The 24215-nt window shown below is 31.9% G+C and overlaps 5 protein-coding genes across 5 annotated transcripts; 3 read left to right on the top strand and 2 right to left on the bottom strand.

Annotated features, from left to right (window-relative positions):
• Positions 1-587: 587 nt before the first annotated feature.
• On the bottom strand, positions 588-2436 carry LOC128984982 (peptidoglycan-recognition protein 3-like). The gene is made up of 3 exons (XM_054404355.1): positions 2211-2436; positions 1904-2031; positions 588-685 (listed from the first exon to the last, which is right to left on the bottom strand). The coding sequence occupies exons 1-3, from the start codon at positions 2426-2428 to the stop codon at positions 588-590; spliced, it is 444 nt and encodes a 147-aa protein (XP_054260330.1). The 5' UTR covers positions 2429-2436.
• Positions 2437-5216: 2780 nt separating this feature from the next.
• On the top strand, positions 5217-9628 carry LOC128987347 (peptidoglycan-recognition protein LC-like). The gene is made up of 5 exons (XM_054408148.1): positions 5217-5418; positions 6110-6154; positions 6825-7041; positions 8278-8405; positions 9471-9628. Exons 1-5 carry the CDS (start codon positions 5265-5267, stop codon positions 9617-9619), a joined length of 693 nt encoding a protein of 230 aa, XP_054264123.1. The 5' UTR covers positions 5217-5264; the 3' UTR covers positions 9620-9628.
• Positions 9629-10718: 1090 nt separating this feature from the next.
• LOC128984981 (peptidoglycan-recognition protein 1-like) lies at positions 10719-13446 on the bottom strand. Its single transcript, XM_054404354.1, has 3 exons — positions 13223-13446; positions 11802-11929; positions 10719-10964 (listed from the first exon to the last, which is right to left on the bottom strand). Exons 1-3 carry the CDS (start codon positions 13444-13446, stop codon positions 10813-10815), a joined length of 504 nt encoding a protein of 167 aa, XP_054260329.1. The 3' UTR covers positions 10719-10812.
• A 2538-nt stretch (positions 13447-15984) lies between these two features.
• LOC128987348 (peptidoglycan recognition protein 3-like) lies at positions 15985-18051 on the top strand. Its single transcript, XM_054408149.1, has 4 exons — positions 15985-16008; positions 16556-16863; positions 17090-17220; positions 17895-18051. The coding sequence occupies exons 1-4, from the start codon at positions 16003-16005 to the stop codon at positions 17996-17998; spliced, it is 549 nt and encodes a 182-aa protein (XP_054264124.1). The 5' UTR covers positions 15985-16002; the 3' UTR covers positions 17999-18051.
• Positions 18052-19577: 1526 nt separating this feature from the next.
• On the top strand, positions 19578-23622 carry LOC128983928 (peptidoglycan-recognition protein LF-like). Its single transcript, XM_054403207.1, has 4 exons — positions 19578-19734; positions 20822-21033; positions 22328-22458; positions 23441-23622. The coding sequence occupies exons 1-4, from the start codon at positions 19651-19653 to the stop codon at positions 23548-23550; spliced, it is 537 nt and encodes a 178-aa protein (XP_054259182.1). The 5' UTR covers positions 19578-19650; the 3' UTR covers positions 23551-23622.
• The last annotated feature ends 593 nt before the right edge of the window (positions 23623-24215 follow it).

Raw genomic sequence — 24215 nt, 5'->3', positions numbered from 1 at the left:
TGTATAGTAATTTTAATTAGTTTTCATCATGCTTTGCCAAGAAACAGTGTTATTATTAACTGCATTTGATCAATTACAGGGAATCCTACAGCTTAATGATACCCGGTAGGGGCATGGCACTATAACATGAAAAAGGGTATTGTTTTAAACCCTGCCTAAAAGATAAAATACCTGTCTTCTAACCACTACACTACGACAAACTCTTTAGTATCTGTTTTAGTTTTGTGGTTTGTCATTGTGCGTTAAATAATAAATAACAGTTTCTAAAATGCAATCAATTTTGTACAGTCTTATAGAAGAATGTTTTTAGGCAATCACTAATTTACCCTTCTGTATTACATAAAATGTTCCTCCAGGTTAATTCTATTCCTTCCTCTTGCTCAGGTAGTCTGCCTCAACTTAAGCTGAGACAGCCTTTAACAGTGTTTTATTGACACTTATTTATTTACTTCTATTAACGTAGTGGTTTTTGTCTCTAATTTATTGTAGAGTCTTATAAAATAATCTTCACTTTACCATTTTAATTACAATATTGAAGCTGTTAAATAAATTTGACTTTTATTAAATAAAAAATGTTTAATTATTAGTTAAATTACAGAATGTGGATCCATGATGAACCTACGTTTCGTTCCCATCTTGATAAGATTTTCTTTCGCCTCGACGAATTTCTCCGTAGGCTTTACAGCTGAAAAATACCAATATGCAATTTTTTGGTTAATGGTTTAAGGATTTGTAAGCCGTCAAAAAGTGGATAATTTTGCTCCAAAAATAACAATGCTTTGTTTGAAGTGTTGTGCTTCAAAAGTAATTCTTGAATGAAACTCACTTGTATAGAATGAACAATACAGTGCCATTACCAATTCCATACTATATACTTTTTCAACAAAAATATCTATGTACGTCCGCACTCTTACAGAACTGAAACGTTAATCTGTTTGTAATATACATAAATGTATATTCCAATTAAGTTTCGATTGAATTTTTGGTTAAAAACCAAATGGCAGTTTTAAACACCATTGTACACACAAAATACAGAATAGGAAAGTTAAACGAAACAAAGATCATTAAAACTTACTTCAGTTGAGTTAAAATGATTATACATTTTTTGTGGTTTAATTTAAACCATTAATTTTAGATACTGATATTATAGCCCTTTTTATAGTGATCACTAACCAGTTTTAGCCAGTATTTGATGGAAACTACATTGCTGAATGAACTTATTTTTCAGTGTGCTACTATTGAATCTACTCAACACTGTTCATATGGTTCTTAACAACTTTCAATTTGAATAGTTAATGTTGAGTCATCTTTTTGTTGAGATGACTGCATTTAAATGATAACATCTTTTTAAACCCGCACGCTTTGACGGTTGTTCAGTTATATTGAATTATTTTATATTATTAAATTTAATACGTTACGATTTTAAAATAAAAACAAAACATTAGTATTTTATAGCTCATCTATGTTTAAAGGTATTATTTGCAATATTACTATGAAATACATATTTTTGTGTGTGTTTCAATGCCAGTGAAATTTTTTTTAAGGGCAGTCAAAAAACTCAGTACTTGTTACTATCATACGTTGACCTTAATTTGGCTAAGTAACTTATGATCTAATGGCTAATGGCAAATGACATCTTAATCCATAATCGGTCTTGTTAGAAATCGAACAAGCGACTTCAGATTTCAAGTCAGCACCGTTACCACTAGGCTACCCTAAAGATATAGTAAATAAAAATATAGTATGTTAATATATTTAGTGTGGGTCATTGAGAAGCAGTTTTGTCCAGCAACCAATGATGATGCAACAAATAAATGATGATCCCCCATATCTCTCCTTCAAATTATGGAGGGAAACCTCACCGCTGATACATTTATGCACTATTGTTAAACAGGTGTCTTACTTGATTTCCCGCCAATGTGGCCTATCAGGAGGTATTTTCCGTGGAAAGCTTTTGGCACCTGGTAATCTGGAGGTGCGCTGAACCAGCCTCTTCCTTCATACACCTTCCCATCGTCACCTATCAGGAAACTGGAAATATTACGTAAATAATATAGGAAACATATAAACAGTTTGAGTTGACAAAATTGTATTATTTGTGCATATGGCTCATGATAGAGTTTAATACTGTAATAAAGATAGTTTCGTAGAGTAATTAGAGTTTCCTTAAGCTAAAGTTCCTATTTACTTACAACCCCTGTTGGACTCACTTAGCCTGGATATCCTGCTGCTTGCCATCGTACATGTCGTGTTTTTGTATGGCCTTCATCTGTTTCACACACTCCTCCTCCGTAGTACAAGCGTCCACGTAGCCCACCCCTATGGTCCGCACGTAGGGGACGGGGTGTTTAAGGGACACTTTACTGAGGGGAGGCTCAGCCCCCCACCTAGCCCTGGTAGCGATGCTGAAGTTGACAGTCGCTGCCATATTGAGGGTGGATCTGAGAGGAATAAATAAATAGCATTATAAATACATTAAGCCTAATTGGGTTTCTTATGTTGTACATATATACAAAACATTATGCATAGTATTTAAATATGAGGAAAACCATACAAAGTAAGGTATTTAATTTTTTTTATTTTACCTTATTTTATTATTGATTAAGTTAGAATTGAATAGAGAATTAGAACTGGTGTGTATAAATGACACAGTCTCTTACGATGGTATATTCTTTTTTTAATCTGTGTAATGAAGGTACGGTATGGTTAGTATTATGATAGTATAAAGCATTTCTTACACATGATTGGTTATAATGTGTTTTCCTGATAACTTTGGATTAAAGCCTTTAAATTACCCAGTGTAGTTTAAGATATTAAAGTGGAATTTATTTTACCTGTTAATGTTTATTTTTTTATTTAAGGTTTTTGCATTATCTCCCCATCACACTGATAAATAACTAATGATAATGAATATACTGCTGTAATAAATAATATATTATGTTTATGGAGTTGATGGACTCATACGGCGTTCACAATCTCCTACCTAAGTTACCTAGTGTCTAGAAAAAAAACTAGATCGGTAGCCCACCAATATATTTATATATTTTTTTTTAATTTATAATATTTACCTCTAAATAAATACACTCACCTAGTATAATGTTATTCCAACAAAAAAGTCTAGACAACTCTTATATGTATGATTTGAAAACCTTTCACACTACATAAAACAAATGTTTAACTTGTATAGGTGATTATTCAATAAAAAGTATCAAAACTTCTTTTTCTATTAATTTTTGCTTCAAAATAATTTTAAAAAGTTTTGAATCTTCTCATATAGCTTATCAGTTTTGACTATTACCCCATATTTCAATGTTACATTTTATCAACATTATATAATGATAAATTGGTGATTCTCCTTCCACAATTCAGTGTTTCTTAGTTATGTCATAATACAGTAAGCCCGTAACAACGGTTTTTATATAAAGTTTTGAGTGGGAATTGATAATGAATTACCTAACGAACACGTGATTTTTTTAAATGAGGTAATGTTATTTAATTAAATACTTCATCCTCTCAATTTAACAAGAAATACTTATATAATATAATAATATAATATAATAATATAATATAATAATATAATATAATAATATAATATATAATAATATAATATAATAATATAATATAATATAATATTTTAGTTTTCTACAATGATATACGGTTTGATTAAATTTTGATCGAATCAATTCCTTGAATTGTCTTTACGTTCACACTACACTGTTTTAATTAACTTCCCACGCAAGGAATTAATTTTTAGAAAACGGCTGTTTGGCGCCAGATTAATCAAATAGGGTTTTCATTACTTACTACTATACTGCAATGCGTTTCTACCAGATACCAACAGGTGATTTTATTTGGCAATGAGTGGTTATAAACAGAAACATAACCTCTTGGTTAAGAGTACCTAGTCATTTGTTTGTTAGTCCTTTAGTCGGTGGGAATTAAGGAGTTGTACATATATGTTATTGTTAAGCTAACTTAGAGTAGTATGGTGTAAAATATATCTTGTCACTCGTCCAAACCCGACTCGTATGGTAATCCCGCACTCGCCTTTGTCTCGAAAGAGAACAACCACACTCGTCCGTAGTAAACTAAATAACTATTGTACCGAGCTAATTCAGTGATATCATGAGTGCCTTAGGACCACAGAGATTTTAGCCAAAATCACTGAGTTCCAGGAATATTTTTATAATGACATGTCCACATTCCGCTTCACTCCCTCACGAGCTCCTAAGTCCTGGTCCTTTGACGTCCTGTGGCGCCTCCAAAGGTCACATGGGAAAGCAGAACAAGAGTATAAAAGTCACAGACAATGTTCACTAAGATATAGAGGACTCACTTTATTGCTGTTATGACGAATATATCAAGCAGACAGACGTCCAAGGTGATTCATTGGTAGAACGTGAACTACAAACAAGATTTGTTTAGTTCTTTCCATTAATTTCCGTTGTTAGATTCAAAATAAGTAGAAATAAATGTTTACGAGTGTTCGGTTTACCTGGTGTTGTAAAAGTCATGAAATGACTTCTTTATCAGCATCGTACGTGTTATTAAAATTACACGAAAGTCCAAAAATACGTCAAATGACAATCCTAGTAATATATTTACACTTATAATGTTTACTCACAAGATGGCAAATACATATAAAAGATGGTAGGTGGTGATCGATTTCGATTGGACACCCCAATCATCATCAGACCCAACATTCGGCTATTGGGTCTGATGATGATGATACTTAATTACGTTTGAAACATATTTCAGATTATCAGAGCTTACTCAGTGACCTTTTGACCAGTTGACCATTCATTACCTACTTGTTAACAAGTTAACAATACTGTTGATCATTGTTGACTACTTGTTAAAACCCACGAGTATTTAATCAAACAATTGTAAGTCCTCTGTTAGTTCGGGATACCTCATAAATAAACAGTTTTTCTTGGCTCAAAGACGGTTATTTTTACTAAATAAGTGGACTTATAGCATTTATGATAGCAAATTTTGAAATTTCAGCACTATCCTTTACATCAAAGTCCCAACACTGTAGTCCCTAGAATAAAACGAAATTGTAGTATTTACCTTAAAATATCAAACATATTTGAATCAAAATACTATTTTAATTATGATCTTACTTGCATGTGTCTTTTTTTAGCAGGAAACATGGGAAATAATACAAAAGTACTACCTACTCAACAACGTCAATATTTTAAGTTAAGGATTCCGTTTCTTTAAAATTAAATGATGAGACGTATTTCCATGCTGTAAGAATCATGGATACATACAGCCACTCATCTCTCTCCACCTTCTTCAAAGTCACTCCAGAGCAGATTAAAGAAGCACTTGCTTATGAGGATAGGAAGAGGAAACGCGAAACAGAACCTCAAATCGAGAGACAATATCTCCCAGGGGAGGCTGAGCCATTAGGTAACTACTGTATTAGTTTATAGATCTGACTTATGTATATGTATTTATTTATACATGTTCCTTAAAAGTACGTAGACTTACTATGGAAAACTAGCATACTACTACTGACTATAACTATGGCGTTTTAGCCATGTTGATAATGAAAAAATTTAATGCAGTTTATATTGTTTTAAGCAAAATTTATTGAAATAGTAATTTATTAATAAATGAAACCACTGAGTTCTGAGTGTTTAAAAGAAAAAAACTACATTTAGGGCAATCAACAACCAGGAAATGACCCATTTCGTGACACAGTTTTTTTATTTAAGTACTTGGAAAATTAAAGCAAAAACAAACCGGAATTCTTTGGAGTCTATTTTACACATTTCAGTCAATTATAAACCAGTACTTTGCATAACATGTAAATTAATTTGATAGAAACAGGACATTTAAAATACACCAAGCAGAAGTCCTTAGGTATGTGTGTTGTAATACAGGGAAGAACCTGTCTTATGTTTAGAAAGATCAGTTTCATTCTATACAAAAGAATAATTGGAAGCAATTGGAATGTTCAAAAAGCTATGCTGATAAATGAATATATTTAAACCCATATGGGTTGTAACCTAAAAATTAAAATAAAATTGCCTAAGAAACTGTCATTTAGATTAATAGCACGAGTAAATCGTATATAAATATATCTGTAAATTTTCAGAGGGAAAGTACACCATAAGCTACCACGATAAACCTCCTGTCCCGAGTAAGTTTAGTTTTATTAGGTTTATTATATAGTTTAGTAAGTCTGTAATGTTGCTGTATAAGCAATATCATAATAAATCCACCAAAATAGTTATGGAAGTACATAAAACCATAACTATAATCATACAACCATGCATAACTTAATATTACTATAAAACTTTTATATATTTCTGTAAAGGTTTCTTAGTGAAATACAAACAACATTTAACAACATTAGCTGTTACACCGTTCGACTTCATAAGTATTAATAATACTATTAATTTGTTAAGTTAAGCTGAAGTAAACAAAACAGAATACAGTAATGCAAACAAATAATCACACCTGATTTTAATAAGGTAATAAATTGAAAGATAGCAAATAAGTACAGCCGAGGTATTTTTTAACATGGAAAGTTACCTTTAGAAAGGAGTTACGACCATTAAAGAGCAATTTATTAAATAATTTATAGTTTTGCGCAAGATTTCTCGTCATGACGAACATTTTAAGTATATGGTTTATGGGGGTGTGACTTTTAGTTTTCTCAAATGTTCAAGGGTACTTTGGGATTTACATATGGTTTGTAGAACATTTTACACCACATTTTCTTTGGATAAGCTATATTAAAAATATAAAATATTTATACAAAGTTGGATTTATTCTGTACATAAATTTAAATAAGCTGCAATCACCAGACTTGAACGCCATCCCAATCACCATCGTGTCCAGAGAGGAGTGGGGATCCCAGCCGAGACCTAAAGACGAGGAACTGTTCCTTGGGAAAGTCCCTTTTGTTCACCAGGAGTACAACTCTGGAACACCGCAGTGTTACAACTTCCAGGAGTGTTCCAGGCTGGTCCGGGAGATCCAACAGAGGGACCTGGATCTTGGATACTCGGATATCCGATACAAGTAAGTTAGCTTTGACTCTGGATAGTGAGAGTAAGTATTTTTTTGGTCTTCTGGATAAGAGTTTTACACGGACAGAAAAGTATTAGTAGTAGGGCCTGACATCTGTTGACAACTGTTCTGAAAAGGCTGTCGGTAACGAGGCCGAAACGACATATTTGGCTAATTTGATCCTGTTCTATTTAATCCCAAGAAAACGTATTGCTGCATTAAAAACTCTCCACAATGCTCGATTCTGGGCCATTCGCTTTGCTTCTCCCCAACGCTTGGCTTCGTTACGCAGCTCTCTCTCTCCACCGATCTCCTCCAAGTCCTTGTGGTCTGCCCCTTTTCCTTGAGGGTTCCACCCAAGAGCTTGGTGGCTGATGCTATTTTCTGATTTCCTTAGGGCTTGTCCTGTCCATCGATATTTTCATTCTTTTAATAGCATCATCAATGGCGGATATTTGCGCCCCCTTCCATAGCTCTAGCTTGTAATAAAGTTCAATATGTGCCACGATAATACACAGGCTTAGTAGTGTTATTATTGAGGACCGTGGAATCCTGACCTCTTTATCTCATCCTTTTTGTTGAGCGGAGCGAGCGAAGCTCTTATAATATTTCAAGCATGGTTGTATTTAATGTGTAGTTACTTTTGAGTAATGGAGATTTCGATGTTTCCTAAAAACGAAATATTTCTTTCCTTTTCCTTCCTTCTTCATTCTTCTGGATGAATTTTAAAGTGAGCTTTACCCTTTGGGATTAGTTATAGACAGCAAGTGTCAATTTAAAAGGCAATCATTCCGTCGGATTATTTAATATCAGTATTTTATTGTTTTATATTATATCGTCTTTTAATCTGACTTTGCGATCGGCACAAAAATATCTGAGAATGGCAATACAGAATGTACAAATTGTTGGTCAAGGTCATGAAAATGTTAAAACCAATGATAATCACACATAAGAAATATGGTGTAGCTATCCTTCTAGCATATTAGTGCTGTAAATAACCATTCGTTGAACTCCTCAGTTATTTCTCTTGATATAGACGTGGACATATGCTACAAGGCTGAAATGTCAGCACATGAAGTCACACGATTTCTAAAAGACCACGCTTAAAGATTGATTGTAAAATCTTTACTCACTGCATTTTACTATTGATTAGACTGTGATTACCAGTGTGATCCCTCTTCAATTGACCACCGCCAATTGACCTTACCATTTCAATTGACCTGTAGTAACCTATGACTTCCACCCTAGTTTCCTGGTCGGTGACGACTGGAACGTCTACGAAGGGAGAGGGTGGTACGTCACCCCAGAGAAGACCAATGAGCTGCCCAGATATCACGGCAAGTACTATGAGATCGCCTTCATAGGGGATATGAGATGTAAGTGTCACGTATCATTTAGTAGTACCTAGATGTAGCTCTTTTTGTGTAAAATGTGTAGTATTTAGAATTATAAAATATGTTTTACTTATAGAGTTAAAAATGTATAAAGACTCTACATAAAAAACCTCATCCGTAAGATTTTGGAAATTCTAAAACTTTTAATGCTAATTCACGACTACATAATCTCGTTAAACTACCTAATTCAACTACTCGTGAATTGACCAGTTGTTGAGATCTGACAATGTCAATGTTTATGATTAGGTGTGACATAAATAAAAAGTAAACTTCCACAATAATTGTTTTTAAGCAACCCCACTTTACAAACTACGTTTTTCAATTAAAATAGTTTAAATACCTGTAATGTTAATAATGCAATCGGTTGTAAACCAACTAGTTTCGGTTCACAATGGAGCCTTCTTCAGGTTTTCCCAAGGACATTGTCACTTCTTCTGATGGTCGTCAAAGTTCACAATATTTACAAAACATAAAAAACATTAAAAACACGTTTTTTAATACATTTCCTGACTATTAAACAACTTTGGTACCGTTAGAGTACATAAACCTAACCTCAAGTCGCAAGATACTAACTAAATAAAATTATTAAATCTACAAAATCTACTTTAATTAACTAAATCTAATTTTGGTTCTAAATTCATATAATCACATAGACTATGCTATTGTTCAGTAGAGTTTCTGCACGCGGGCTTGAACTGTCTGATTCGTACAGTATAAACAAAGTTACTTAAGCTTTATTCTGTTTGATTAATAAAGGTTTTTAAGTCCACAATAGACGTAAATTAATTTTAATTGAATAACTCAACTAGTAGTAGTTGTTTCCTCTATTTAAATGTGGATTTTATTTAGCAAACTTTTAACCAAAACATTAAAATGTATACTTGTTACTCACATTTATAATAATTTCAGAGAAAATGTAAAAACTATTTTACTACCATTGAAAAATACGATACAAAAATTACGTTAGAATTTACGATAATTGTATTTGCCATTACCACACCCAATATTTGGAATTGAAACTAATTTAGTTTACTTGACTTTTTCCAGCACCGAATCATCCAACGTTCCTACAGTCCAAAATGTTGTGGAGTATCTTTAAGAAGGGAATGGAGATGACTAAGACGATAGACAAAATGAAATTTACTCTCATGGTTAAACATTTAGACTTTTACCCTAATTGTAAACAAGCTGCGTGAGTTTCCTCGGTATTATAGTGTAAAGATATACTTTTTTTTAGAAATGTTTTGAAGTTTGTTAAAAATATAAGTTATATGATGTTTTGATTGCCCCGTATAAAGGTATTGTAAATATGCAGACAAGTATTGAATTTAATAAACCTTCTTGTAATTAAAAGTGGCTTATGGGAAATTCGCTAAAACAATTTCATATTATGTGGGTACTTTTTAAATAGTGTCCTACAATTTCCATCTTAATTTGAAATGCTAAAAAGGTTGTAAATATAAAAGAGAAGAAAATGTGACTGCCTTAGCAGAGCTGCAAACCAATAAAATTTCTATTTGCATGATTTTATTTTCACTAACATGTTACATTGAAAGATTAACGTACAATTTATTACTTATAGAATTTTCAGTTTTTTTTTATCATGTCAGTAAAAAATGTATATACCGCTGGAAGACCAAACAATAAATAAATCATTAGGCGTACATTGACACTTCAATGAACTATGTACTCATTTTTTCAACTGCACAAAATGGTTTACGAACCAATAGCATTTTGTTGTTAAGGGTAAAAATCAGAAAAAAATACTTACCCTATAAAACTTCCATTAAACCCCCACCCTCATACTTCGGTCACGCTGGTTTACTAACTGGTTACAATAAATATGTGTTATAAGTTTGTACTAAATGTGTATAAAACATGGGTGTTCCTGCTCGAGATATCGTGCTAATTGAAATATATGAATAAATAAATAATATGTACACGAATTTATGAATTGGTTCTGACTCTTAGTTGTAACGAGATACGTAGTAATAGCGTATTCCCTATATGGGAAATTTAATAGAAAAACTTGGTAAGAAACAAATTTTTTATGATGTTAAATAACTTTCTTAATATTTTAAGCTTCTACAGTGCTACAAACAGTTACTTCCAATGAACAGTTCGACGGATTGTAAGACATGTAATATACAACCAAACCTTACAAACCTACATTTAAATAAAAACAATTGTTAATATCACAACAAATATTTATGTAGTTCTAGGTGTTAGTTAAAAATTTGAATATCCTTTTACACATTGGATAGCTTAAGGATTTAGAGGTACGCTAAAAAAAATATTTAATCATATGTAATTTATAACCACGAACTAATAATAGGAATTTTAAACGTGTACATAATATTTACAAGACTAATGTGGTTTCCCGTATGTTTCACATGGATGACGGCTCGTCCTTTCCCAAGTCTAGATAGCGGACTCCTCCAAGGTCTAAAATGTCGTAGTACTTGTCCAAGAGGTTATGGCCAGTTCCGATTTCCATTGCAACTACGGACCGGCGTATCATCTCGTTGCTAGGCGGTCTTTCTGTGAATAAACGCATTAGGATACTGTCAGAACAATTTGGTTTTAGAAGGCTTGGGTGTACACTGAGAATAGTTACAGAGCTATTAATTGATAGAATGGTTTGAAATTCAAAGAAAGAGTACAATAAAATAGATACTAAACTAGTGTACGGGGCTTACTGAATAAGAGGTCAATGATACATAACATACATAATTATCACCAGAAATATATTGTTTTGTCTAAAAAGTGATAAGCCAAAGGACGCTACGAATGGTATCATAGCACATTATTTTAGTACAATGGCATGAGTGCATAAGTGGCCGTGGTTATAAGTTTATAATACACATGAAATAGCTTGATGATCAATGTATTTTCATGATCAACCTTTTTTGTAACAAATTGTTCCACTAAAATCACTTAGTAATAACTCTTTTCGGTTGATCCTCAGTTTCAGAACTGATTATTATTGGGCTTTCAGCAACATTAACTTAATATTGGGCTTTTAGTGACATTGGCTTAAAAAGTACCTGTAATTTAAACCTAAGAATCACAGCCATTGATCGGCCTACACATCTCTTCTCACTACTAATCTACTAATTCATTCTTGACGTAATACACGTCAAGTCTGCACCATCTTAAGAGGTTTGGCATTAAAATTTAGAAAACATCCATTGGTTACTTGGTGGGTTTTGAACCCAGGACCTCAAGGATCTGATTCCTCCACTCCTAACATTCCAAATATAGCATTGCACCAGCTAGCTCCCCGAAGTGCACACTGCTCATCAATGTATTTAAATTTCAGCCTTCTTAAATTTTAAAAGGCTTGATATTTAACATGGGAAGTATCAAAATACGTACTTGAATAGTCACCAATAAAGCAGATTTCTACGAACTTTCCATCCAGGTCTGGTCTATTTGGGATCTTCTCTGGCTGAGCTCGCCAACCTCTGCCTTCGTACACGTATCCGTCACCTCCTACCAAGAAACTGCAAGTGTACAATGTGTACGTGGTAAACATAAGACAAACTAGATAAATACTACATAGCTACTGCAAAATAATAATTTAATGGTAACAACAACAAAATAGATACATCCCACCAAGAAAGCTTAGAAAAAATATCCATTTTGGGTGAAGGGCGTTTGTCGATACAGAACAAAAAAAGTATAAGCAAACGTACACATACTTTCTCCCATTAGGTTGAAACTTAAATTGAACATCTTACAACTCTTATAAGAGTTGGGGTTACACTGGGTAAATGGTGCGACGGAAGTAACTATGGACCAAATTGCAGTAACTTTTAAACCGCAACATGTACAGCAAGGAGGAGTAACTTTGGTCAAGGCTAAAAGGACCATATGAGCAATCTTAATCAAAATCGTTATAACCGTTTTTTGTACGAAAATCACCGTTAAAATAAAATTTCAAAATAACTGAGAAAAAAACACCGGGAGATACCATGGGTAACCCACACACAACGAGGTCTGTCACACAGTACACATCTACACACACATAATTTCGAAACATTTTTTTTTGTTCTGGTGGCACAAACCGAATATTTTCACTCAAACTCTAAAATTTGCATGAAAACAAAATATACTATATCAAGGGAGAAAACAATAAGGTTTTCTTTTCTCGAACTTTTGTTGGAGTCCAACCCCCCCCTCCCCCCCCAACAGGATAAAGCATCAATGCATGGCTTATTAGTAGACAACCAATGCAGTAGACATTGGTAGTTTGCAGAAATTGAACCCGAGCTTCAGTCTATTACTCTAACCATTAGATCAGGATCCTCGCTCCCCCCACTAGAGGTAAGCCGAAAATGTACCAACAATTTTGAAGAAAACCGCAACGGTACTACGAAAGGGTAGATATTAAATATAAGAAACTGAAATTAGCTACAATAGCCGAGATATGACGAGAAAGTTAGTTGCTAACAACTTAAGGGTTATCTACTTACCTATCAGCTAACAGAAATTCGTAAATTCATAAAACAGTACAACAATGGTTAACTACCAAGGAACTGCAAGTGTCCTACAGTAGTGATATAATCTACAAAGAGTAGTAACTACATGATTCTAGATTCTAGTTTCTGAAAATGTCCCTACTAATAGCATGTTTGCGATCCTATAACAATTAAACTTTAACTGTTGTCATCTTCAGGTGTTGTTGCTGAAAAAAAGTAGTATGACTCATTTACAGATCTGATGATAGTCATAATCGTTTTCTGGCTACCATGAATTCCTTATCCTTGCAAAAATCACTCTATTTTTACACTCACTTGGGGGCCATATCCGGTAGGCCTCTTTCCTCTGTGTCTATTCTCTGGATCTCCTTGACTCTCTTAGTGCATTTCCTCTCGGAATGGCAGCTTTTGACTCTAGTGGTAAAGGTGAACCTGACAAACGGCACAGGATGCTGCAACGGGAGGAGAGGAGCTAAAGGAGCGTTTGCTCCCCACTCCTTCCTGTTGACGTACTGCATGGGCATCTCCTGAGTCGGCATTGTGGTCGGGGTTGGTTACCTAGAGAAGACCAGGCAATATTAGAAAGACAGGATGTTCGGTGAATCCATAAATCTGTAATTGGAGAGGGTTGGAATTTTAAATTATTTTCAACCAGAACAGCAGCTGCAGCAGTTGCTTGACTTCAGTTACTATAACCTGGTTGAACAAGAAAACTATTAGAAATGTTAATTTGCATTAATAGATAGGGAAGTTAGAGTACTCACATTGAAGTTTAAAGGTAAAAAAAATAAGTATGGCTTGTATCATAAGTAAAGTCCACTAAACTCTTGTTAATGGGTTAATATACATCCAGTTTGTAGTTTAGACTAAATTTAGAGTTACAGAGTAATGTAATACAAACAAAAATCTGCGTTTGGAAATTTTATTTGGGAAGATTAATTAAATAACTCAGCTTCTGATGGCAAAGTCCAATGTATTGAGTTTAGTTAAAATTGGCACTTAATGCATAATGCAAACCTAGTCCTAACAAAACAGTTCTAACTTAAATTATGAAACAAGACCAAGCAGAAGAATTGCATTGATGAAAGTTTAATTTTTAGCATTGGTTTCAATAAATATTTTTTTAAATATCACTGTACTTTTATAATTAAATGCATATCAACCAATTTTTATACTATTATTTATTCAATAACTACTTACCAAGATTAGGAAATTAAAGCATAAAAACAAATATTCAAATTACCTAAGGTAGTAACGAGTTAGGTTTAATCATCCTAATTGATATCTATAAGATTTTATATTTAACATGTAATTAGAGTTTGTAATTTTCTATGTGCATTACTTTTCATTGTGTCCTGTAACATCTAATGATGCGACCAAGGATGTTGCCTAAATTTGAATTAAGGAAACTTACTATAAAAACGTCAAGTAATTAAAAGAAACCTAACATGGTTTATTTGATCAACATATATATAAAGGAATTCTGCAATATCATTACATCGAAAAATTAAGGGCACCTTACTAAATTAACTCGTGAAACATTATTGTACAATTATAGTAAAAGCAAAATTCTATCAACAAAAAAACCAATCAGATCGCTTGAAGATGATGCTACGTTTTGCTCAGATATATCATCTTCCTTCAAAGTTTTTAATTTAAATAACGACAATTGTATACCTGACTGTATGGATTTTTTTCTAATAGGTTCAAAAAACTACACTTATAACCAACAATGATCACTCGAATTCAAATTACAACCATCTCAACAACAAAAATGTCACCACACAAAATTGTCAAAACTGCAAGCTATAAGTAATAAACCTCTCTTAAATTTGCGACCTCATAACACTAATAGAATTCATAAAATTGTAAAAATAAGAAATACGAACCAAATCAAAATGAGATACGTGTAAAATCTGTAACTCCACGATTGGTAGTGATGATAGATAGGGGGCAATAACTTTATTAACTTGTAAATAAGCGTTATCGTTAAGTTTGCCCTAGATCAGTGCCGATTATAATTCTTCCATAGTTTAGTAATTATTAAAAAACACAGATATGGATATAAAATCATCCAAAAGGTACATTTACAGTCCATAATAAGTAGTTTCAATGTTACATGGCAGTTTTTTGTTGTTGAGTAAGTAAGGTCAGGGTACAATATTAGATGTATAGTGTTAAATTTGATGTATATTTATTTGAATGGTTAAGAGTTTAGTAAAGAGAAAACTGTTCTAGAAGCAACAGTATGCATTTCAAGATCCCATAATTACATTAACTGTCAATTTTTAAAAGGTAAGAATGTTTAATTTTATACAAAATAATTTATTGCGTAAAAATATCTTATAAATTTAGTAATGAGCTGGATAATTTACGCATGCAGTTTTAATAAATGGTACTTACAATTTTTTCCGATTTGTGGTTTATTGCATAAGAAATGGTACACAAATGTATTCGGTTGTATAAATATAATAAGCTTTAACTCTAAATTTATCTCTAATTTGTTTTAAAAAACTAAATGCCATTTTTGGGTTTAATGTAAAACTTCTATTGACGTATTCAACGTACCATACCAGTAGAAATTAAAAAGAATATTAAGACTAACTTTCCAAATATAGTATTTGGCTTTCTTACCACCATGGTACAAAATTACTAAGATGAACATGTATTCCCTATATACTTTAACATGTACCAAAAACAACGCATGAGTTTAATCTACCCTATGAAGTATGTCATTATTTACATACTTAGCCATTTAGAGCCTTGTGGTAACATATGAACGTTAAATAGATGGAGTTACGAATGTTTTTTGTAAGATATATAAGCAGACTGACACTTAATGAAACGATGTATGAAGTATGTCATAACATTTTGCTTATTTTGACCCAAGTAATCAGTACGTAAATTATGTCCCAATCGTTTTAAAAAAATCTGTATTCATTTGGTGGCTGATTGAATTTATGCACGGTAAAAGCTATGAAAAACGTTAATTTAAAAATATTTGTTTCAGATGTAGCTAAACTTTGAGCTAAAAGAAACTCTCTGGTTTTGAAGTACTTTCAAAAGTACTTAACCATCTATGTAAACAAGCGGCAATGCATGTAAGCAAGCTTTATTTTAATTTGCACGAACCTGAATCATTCTACATATCTGAGGGTGGAAATAATAGTTTTATTTTCTGAAATATAAGTTTATATACATGATAATTGAATTATCTTTGAAAAAATAATAAAAAAATACTTTTACGAGAACTATTAAAATAACTAGGAGTTATTTAATTAAGTATACATTTAGTACACATTTTTATTTAAGATAAATGAATAGGGATCAACTAGGATCCATTGTATGAATAATAAATATAGTTGTTGCTTACGTTTTAATGAAATGAAACTACTTTTTATATTAGCTGCGTTGTACCTAAACAAGTTTTTAACCCATGCTACAAAATGATCCCACCTCAGTATTCTAGGAGAAAGCTTTTTTTTTATTGTCGTCTTTCAACGTTATAGTAATTTTACAATTAACACTTGTTCCCAAGAGATTAATCCAATTAATCACACCAAATCAAATAATTAATTAATTAATTAATTTGTCACAATAATGTTCAACCCGTTGTTATAAAGGTTCACCAGCTTCGTCATATTTTAGATTCCAGAATGGTTCACGTTCTCGAGAAAGAAGACACCGACTTCTCCACTTCCAGTTTATCCAGAGGTCCTCGGTCCTTCCTTGGACACAGTTCCTCTGCACCATCAGAACCTGGTGAGAAGGGAGGAGTGGGGAGCCGAACCCTCTTATAGACCTAAGCCCCGACTGGAGCACCCCATAAAGTGGATCAAGTTGACATACTCCACTTTCAGTCGTCGCTGCTTCACTGTCAAACGTTGTATCAAGAGTGTCAGAAACCTTCAGTTGGTGCATATCAACAAGGCAGGCATTGACGACATTCAGTACAAGTAAGCTTTTTGACATAATTTATTATCAGACAAATAATATAGTTTTTAAACTCCAAAATTAAATGATATCAAACTGAAGCTGTTAGTAGGTGCAATATGGTGTAAAGTGGCGGGGGTTGCACTTGCATCGTATTTTAAGGAAATCCAATATCTAAAAATAGTCTATATGATTTACATACAAAACATGGCTAGAATACCTGACAATACCTTAAATACTGCATTTTAGTTTCATGATCGGTGGGGATGCCAGAGTCTATGAAGGAAGGGGTTGGCATTTGGTACCTGAAAATGAGAGGATACTTCTAAAACCTTGGCAAGACAAGTTCCTGGAAATAGCCTTCATTGGTGATGATAAAGGTTGGTATCCTATAAATGTAATGTTGAAAAACATGCCTGTTATTATATTATTTCCAGGAACTGGTACAGAGGATCCATTTCTTTTTTTAAACCACCAAAATGTTTTTTTTCACCCACTAGATTTTTTTCAATATTATTTTATGGCTATATGCAATTTTTTTTAATGATAACAACTGCTATTCGAATTACAGAATATAATTTTGAGCATACTGTTGGTCTTGTTTGTTCATTATGTTTCCAACTTAAAACATAATCTTCAGTTTGCCTAACCTGAATGTCAACATTTACTTTCCATGACACAGACAGACTTAGAATATTTCTGGAATGGTATGATTAAAGAAAAATGCTTTCTGCATGTCTGCTTTTATTTCTGTATGTATGGCCTATGCGTTTTGGGAGGAAAATGTTGTTTGATCTATATTTCAACAATGAGAAAAAAACACAAAGTTTGGATTACAAATATAGTGCGTAAGTGTGCAAAATTACTCAATTCAAAGTTTTAACACTTTTTACATGTTTATTAGAGGAGATAGAAAAATTAAACAAACATTCATTTTTATTACATGCACCCTCTCCCGTAGCAAAACGAGGACAAAGCAGTTAGTGATGATGAAATTTTGATAGCAGTGATAGTGATGGTACATAATTAAATTTTCATACTTTGTAATGTTTAGGGTTCAAGATCCCACCCTCACATGCCATGTACAGGGCTGCATGGGAAGTCATACAATACGGACTCCAGAATAAATTCATTTCGGAACACTACAAAATGCTGTGACTTCAACAAAAAATTATCATGTTTAAGTAATATAATCGTTCCTATTTTGAATGTAGCTCAATAAACTCAAAGATTTGTAAAAGTGATATTTTTGTAACTATAACATATTTCTATAAGTTTTTATGTTGCTATATTAGTAAGAAAAACTATAATAAATCACTTTGAACAATTATATTTAAAGACTGTATAATAGTATCGTAGATGACCTTAACTGGGATGGTTGTTGTATTTTCAACATTATTTTCGAAAAGTTTTTGTCAACTTACGTTTATTTATATTCGTACACAAATTTAAAATAAACACAAAGTCTGATGAACCCAAAACCTAGTTTTACTAAAATTTGTATTATACGATATTACAAACTTCAAACCTTATACCTAATAAACCTGAAATAAAAATAAATCTTGATAGTAAAAAAATAAAAAAAAATAAATTTTAAAATATTACCTATTCATTCATGATAATTGTATAATCTTTGTAATTAATTGTAATTATATGAGTTTTGTACAGGGTTTTCACCACGTTAAGTGCCAAACTCATGGAGAAAATCAAGAATAAAGTTTTCCCCAAAACTCATTTAAACACATATGAATTCTTCAAGAAGTATTGGTAATATTGGAATTAATATAAATTTGAAATAAAAACTTCACCAATATTTTAAGAATTTTTAAAAATTCGTAAAATATTGGTGAAATTTTCATTAAAAATTTATACACATATGAATTATTTATTATTTTTTAAAAAACAGTTTATATTTTGGACATTTTCATTAGATCGTTATACAAAGGATCAATAGTTTTTGTATGTTAAAGTGAATAAAAATTACCTAAAATATATTTTAAATAAATAATAAAAAACGTAAATATTCAAAATGGTGACCTTTTAAAGTGTTTATCAAATTCTGTGAAAATGTGCTGTCTAATTAAAACTCAGTCACAACATGTTAAATTGTTACTTTTTGTAATTTAGTTTTATAAGTTCAGATAAATGTGATCACAATTTATTGTTGTATACAGTACTAGTACTATATTTGCTCACTTAGTTGTTCTTAAATATGTTATGTCAACAAAAAAGCTTGTGTTATGCTATTTTTTTTGTAAATTTCTAAGAGCTATGGTTGATTTTGTTTATACAGATTTCTTTCATATCAGTGACAGTAATTTTATTGATATACATTTTTTTAGAAGCATAATCTACCTTAAGTTGGAAAGCTGGACAAGAAAGCTATGTTTTATCTATGGTATAACTGACCCAATTCGTAGTAAAACAATTTAAAAAAAAATGCGGTTTTATTATAAATACAGAACAGCAATGGTCACATTTTATGTCAGAGTATTTGGTCAGCATTGGTCTGAAAATATTAGGAATACTTTATGGATGATACACTTAATAGTATTTAAATTTTTATAATGTTTTGATTTTCCAAAGTCTCATTGAGATGGAAAGTATAATTTTCTGTTACCATTTAACAAACATACATTTACAAACTAAGTAGACCTTATCAATGGTTAAGCTTGTTTATCTCTGTTTATAAATGTAATATTGATTAGATAAGTATAGTAGTAACTCAACCAACTGCCATGGATTACATTCGGACAGTCATACTGATATTCTCAAAAGTTTGAAAATATATCATTCTAAATGCGTAAAATATGTTGATTGATGTAGAAAATGAGTTGGGCTTTGAGAAGAAGGAGGCTTCGAATTATGAGAGGAAGCACTTCCGTAGATTTGTTGTAAGTTTGTAGTAAAGCTAGTAAAAATTGTTAGGATATGATACCATCCAATTGAAATTATCTTTTTCAAATTAAAATATGTATGGATTACCTATTTCATAATGGTAGGCGTAGCTTTTTACAGGGAGGTGCACATTTTTTGTGAAGAGGGTCTAAGATGCCTATATATTTTTTTAAATTGAGTTACTTTACTCTTTTTTACTGTTTGTTTTTACGTTTATAATTAACAACAATGGTTATAAACACAAGTACTTTAAAAAATATTATCAAAGGTACTGAATATTCTGAAATTAAAATACAATATATTTTAAATACATCCATAATTCTTTGCAGGTTTTATCCAAAAATATTTTACTAACAATTAATTTGTATATTTTAAATATGTGCTACGATTCTGTTGTATAAGTATACAACTACAATAGGCATAAGAATATTTACGTAAAATTAACGTACATTTATTAGAACTAAAATGGAAACTTTTATTTTATTCTGACTCAAATTTAAACTATTGTTATATTAACATTTTTAAATTTAAATTTCATTTAAATTTAAGCGTGTTGATTAGAGCGTGTCCTTCCTTTGCTTACGCAAGATATAAAAAAATACACCTCTTCACTAGGTAGGTTGAAGAATAAACATATGAATTTTGCAATTAGAATTTGCACTTAAAAAGATTGTCCCCCAAGCGGGTTGTTACAATGCAAAGTTCGAGACTGTACTTTATAGAAACATTATTTGAAGTTTTTTTTTTTTTTTAATTAGAGTTAAAACTGCGGAAACCAACTCTGTAAATTCGTATTTGACAACTTTAACCTAGTGTTTTAATTTACTAGCCTGCTCAGTCATCTTAAAATAGTAATGTAGCATTATAGTACAAGGCACTGTCAACAATGCAATGGTATACAAGCCAATGGGGACACGAATGATAAACCCATGCAAACGGTTGGTCTCAACATCATTTTGTTATGAGAATAAGACTACCAAAGAGCTATCAGGTTTGGAATTTAATATGTAAACCATGAAAATATGTTAAATTTTAAAATAAATAATTGCACTTTTTCCTATATTCAAAAATATTTACCAACAGAATTCAGAACCAGTGAAGATCATATCACGTGACGAATGGGGAGCAGAACCACCCACTAGCACGACCCCTCTACCAGGGAATATTGTCAAACATGTGTTGTACGTATACCAGACTCACACGAGCAGTTGTCGGAGCAAGGAGGAATGCTCCTTACAGCTGCAGGATCTGCAGCAGCGCTGCTTCGACAACAACAAACCTGATATATTCTACAAGTATGCTTATTTTACTCTGATTTATGCTACAGTTAATGATTACTTATTAAGGTGTTATTTTACAAACATATTGGTACTTTGTTATTATACCGTGCACACCGATAAATGGTCTTCCAAATCAGATTTTAATTCGTTTAAATAATGAAATATTTCTAACCTAACCTAGCCTAACCACCTTAGAAGTTAGGTTAGTACCAAACAACAATGCTATATGGTTACAATGCTGAGTGGTTACTCAAATGTCTTTCAACATTACTCCTTCAATTGCCAGGTCACCTTTTAAAGGTGTTGTGTCAAGGAGTAACATGTTTTCTCCAACTGTATCCCAAAACTAAAAATGATTTTTGTTATTTCCGAAACAGTGATAAAAAATTACAAAAGTACTGTACATGAAATATTTGTAGGCCATATGTACAAAGTATTAAATATTTTTAGGACAAAAATAAATAGATTTATTCTCTTCATAGAAAAACTGTACTCTAGTTCAGAACTGAGATCAAACTAGTAAGTGTAGGCCTACCTAAGATGTTAAAGGTACTCCAAAAGGTTAAATATATAACTAGTATGCTATCTCTTAAAATATAGTTTTGTTCAAACAAAACCTTAAAGACTTTATCCTAAATATTACATAGTATCAGCCCTAGTCCTTAAAGAAAATCTGCTGTTTACCAAACCATTCTGCACAGTATCAGAGTGTTTAATCCTATAACAATGGTTTGCGTTTCCCGTAGGTTAGGGAATTCCCTAGCTTCATAATTATTATGTCATATTGTATAGCCTGAAAATAAATACTAGTATTTGCGTCTCAATAAGAATAGAACGCATTTCACGTTTACACAGGATTTCTGGTAAGAAAACAGCCAAACTCCCGGAAATGGTTCTATGGGTGAAAATAAAGAGAAAATAAAGAAAATGTTTTTTTTCAAAATCGCTTCATTAACCAGATGTTCGCTGTTTTCGATAAACATCTTTGAAACTTTTCTTTGAGTTTGGCTGTTTACTTACGGGGCACTCTGCAACCTATAGTATATCCAATAGCACTCATCCTACACTCATCCTTCACTCATATTTGGGCTAAAATAAGCATATAGTCGCGTTCCCATCTAAAATAATTGATAAAACTGATAAAGATTTCAATCGTTTAATCTCTCTCAATTGGGCTGCAAAATGCAGTTAAGTACCTCAATAAAAACTACTAGTATTTAATTGTGGTCAATATTTCAGCGTTGATGTTTGTTTGCTTGATCATTTTGTGCATAATTTAGAAACATATACATGGCGATGGGTGTTTCAGCTTTATGGTAGGGGGTGATGGTAAAGTCTATGAATGCAGAGGCTGGTTTACAATGCCTGACAAGTACAACAGACTTGGAGACCACATGGACCCATCTACCATTTATGTAGGATACATTGGAGACTTTGCAGGTAAAAATATAAATTTGTCCAGTGTTTGTCAGTGTCAATTCAAAATGTTACACCTTGATTTTAGTGTTATCATTATCAATTATGTTTTGGTGAATTTTCCTATAGGAAAGTAGCTATTAACGTAGGTGGCACGATAAGACCTAGGCCCGGGACCAATTAACTTGTTTAGTTTTATATCCCCAGGTGCTAAAAACACCATGTGTTCAAATTCATATAATACATATATTATACAGGGTGAACAACTTAACTGTGCCACCATTGGTAACCCAGAAACTATTAAACTTAGAGAAAACAAAAATAAGTTTTACTATTTCAAAAATGGCCAACATTTTCCAATATGATGGCTGTTCTTTAAATTTGTCAGAGAAAACTTTAAATTTTATGATGTTTTTTGTATGTAAATTTTGTTTAAAAAATTACTTTACACTTTTTCTCTAAAACTAATCGTTTAGGAGCTACAACGTGTTACATTTAGAAAAAGTGCGTTTCTGTGTAGGCCACTTTCTGCATTCTGTAGCTCCGAAACAAGTAGGTTTGGAGAAGGAATGCTAAAATTCATCTAGAATTTAAAAACATCATAAAATAAATCAAAAACGTGAATACTACTTTTTTTTAAAAAAATGGCCATTGAAAATAGTGACAAACTTTGGAGTGTGTTTTTAAACGCCCTATATTTGATTTAATACAGGATTTTTTGTACAGTTTGTTTGCTAACTGTTCTAAAATCTACATTATTTAATAATTATAAATTAGTAGTTTAATGTGTATAATAACTGTCCAAAACAATCTTTGTTATACATTTTTTTAATTGTGCATTTTTAAATCGTTAAATATTTTTGCCAACCTTAATAAGTAATCTTTGGAAGGTAAAAGGTAAATGCATTATCCGGTATGCCCAGGAGGAAAGTTATGAACCGTACTAAGTTTTGTATTTTTTTTAGTTAATTAGTAACCCATTAAGCAGCTATTTGTTTTTTTCTAGATATCCATCCCAATATAAAACAGTGGCATGCTGGTTGGAAACTGCTGGAGTATGGATTCAGAAACAACTTAATATCAGAGCCAGATTTTAGATTGTATTACTGCTCATGATCATTTTGGTTACTTAAAGATACATGTAGGTTCGGATTGGTAACTATTTGTTTTTCCTCCACATGATATTTTAGGCCTTTATATTTATCTTTAAAGCATACATAAAAATATGAATAAAACATACAAAATATTTTATTAAGTTTTATTAAGTAAGTTTATTTGGTTTTGGGAGTCCGCTTGTTTTTAGTTATTTCGAATTGATTTATTGATATTCTTTCTTTCATTTATGTGATTAAAAACTTAGCGGTTAGGCTATAAATATTCAATAAATTATTGCTGAGTCTTACGATCTTCTCACATTATATTACAGGGTAAAAGAACTTTGTTTAGGGTGAATAAAACACCAAAAGTTCTTCTGAAATCTATTTGTAAATCCACATAAAGTTTGACATATGTAATAAGTTTATAAACTGTTATGAATGTTCAAATATAATTATATAAAGTACCACATTTGCCCTTATTTCAATTTTTCCTATCAGTCCCAATAAATCATAAGCTATCACAATAGAAACCTAAACATCTGTGATGTTACAGTAGGATATAGTTTTGATTTTAAAGATCATTTTTTAAAAACTATGGGTTTTATAAACTGTGTGTCCTAAAAATATAGGTTAACAATATAGTAAGGTTTTAAATAGAGTGTTATAGCGACGAGAATACGCCAA

This window comes from Macrosteles quadrilineatus, unplaced genomic scaffold (assembly GCF_028750875.1).
Source record: "Macrosteles quadrilineatus isolate MER2022 unplaced genomic scaffold, UCM_ALF_1.0 Scaffold_2__2_contigs__length_208266976, whole genome shotgun sequence".
In the NCBI taxonomy this organism is placed as follows: domain Eukaryota; kingdom Metazoa; phylum Arthropoda; class Insecta; order Hemiptera; family Cicadellidae; genus Macrosteles; species Macrosteles quadrilineatus.
The sequence above is the reverse complement of the archived record's forward strand: the minus strand, read 5'-3'. Positions and strand labels throughout refer to the sequence as shown.

Coding starts and splice junctions, on each gene's coding strand:
- LOC128984982 (XM_054404355.1), bottom strand. CDS start 2,428: ATGGCAGCGACTGTCAACTTCAGCATCGCTACCAGGGCTAGGTGGGGG. Junction 2,032..2,210: donor CAGCAGGATATCCAGGCTAA/GTGAGTCCAACA, acceptor TAATATTTCCAG/TTTCCTGATAGGTGACGATG. Junction 686..1,903: donor CCACATTGGCGGGAAATCAA/GTAAGACACCTG, acceptor GGTATTTTTCAG/CTGTAAAGCCTACGGAGAAA.
- LOC128987347 (XM_054408148.1), top strand. CDS start 5,265: ATGGATACATACAGCCACTCATCTCTCTCCACCTTCTTCAAAGTCACT. Junction 5,419..6,109: donor AGGGGAGGCTGAGCCATTAG/GTAACTACTGTA, acceptor GTAAATTTTCAG/AGGGAAAGTACACCATAAGC. Junction 6,155..6,824: donor CGATAAACCTCCTGTCCCGA/GTAAGTTTAGTT, acceptor TGCAATCACCAG/ACTTGAACGCCATCCCAATC.
- LOC128984981 (XM_054404354.1), bottom strand. CDS start 13,446: ATGCCGACTCAGGAGATGCCCATGCAGTACGTCAACAGGAAGGAGTGG. Junction 11,930..13,222: donor CTACCGGATATGGCCCCCAA/GTGAGTGTAAAA, acceptor GTACACTTGCAG/TTTCTTGGTAGGAGGTGACG. Junction 10,965..11,801: donor CTTTATTGGTGACTATTCAA/GTACGTATTTTG, acceptor GTTTATTCACAG/AAAGACCGCCTAGCAACGAG.
- LOC128987348 (XM_054408149.1), top strand. Junction 16,864..17,089: donor ATTGACGACATTCAGTACAA/GTAAGCTTTTTG, acceptor ACTGCATTTTAG/TTTCATGATCGGTGGGGATG. Junction 17,221..17,894: donor CTTCATTGGTGATGATAAAG/GTTGGTATCCTA, acceptor TGTAATGTTTAG/GGTTCAAGATCCCACCCTCA.
- LOC128983928 (XM_054403207.1), top strand. CDS start 19,651: ATGTTGATTGATGTAGAAAATGAGTTGGGCTTTGAGAAGAAGGAGGCT. Junction 21,034..22,327: donor AAACCTGATATATTCTACAA/GTATGCTTATTT, acceptor TGGGTGTTTCAG/CTTTATGGTAGGGGGTGATG. Junction 22,459..23,440: donor ATACATTGGAGACTTTGCAG/GTAAAAATATAA, acceptor GTTTTTTTCTAG/ATATCCATCCCAATATAAAA.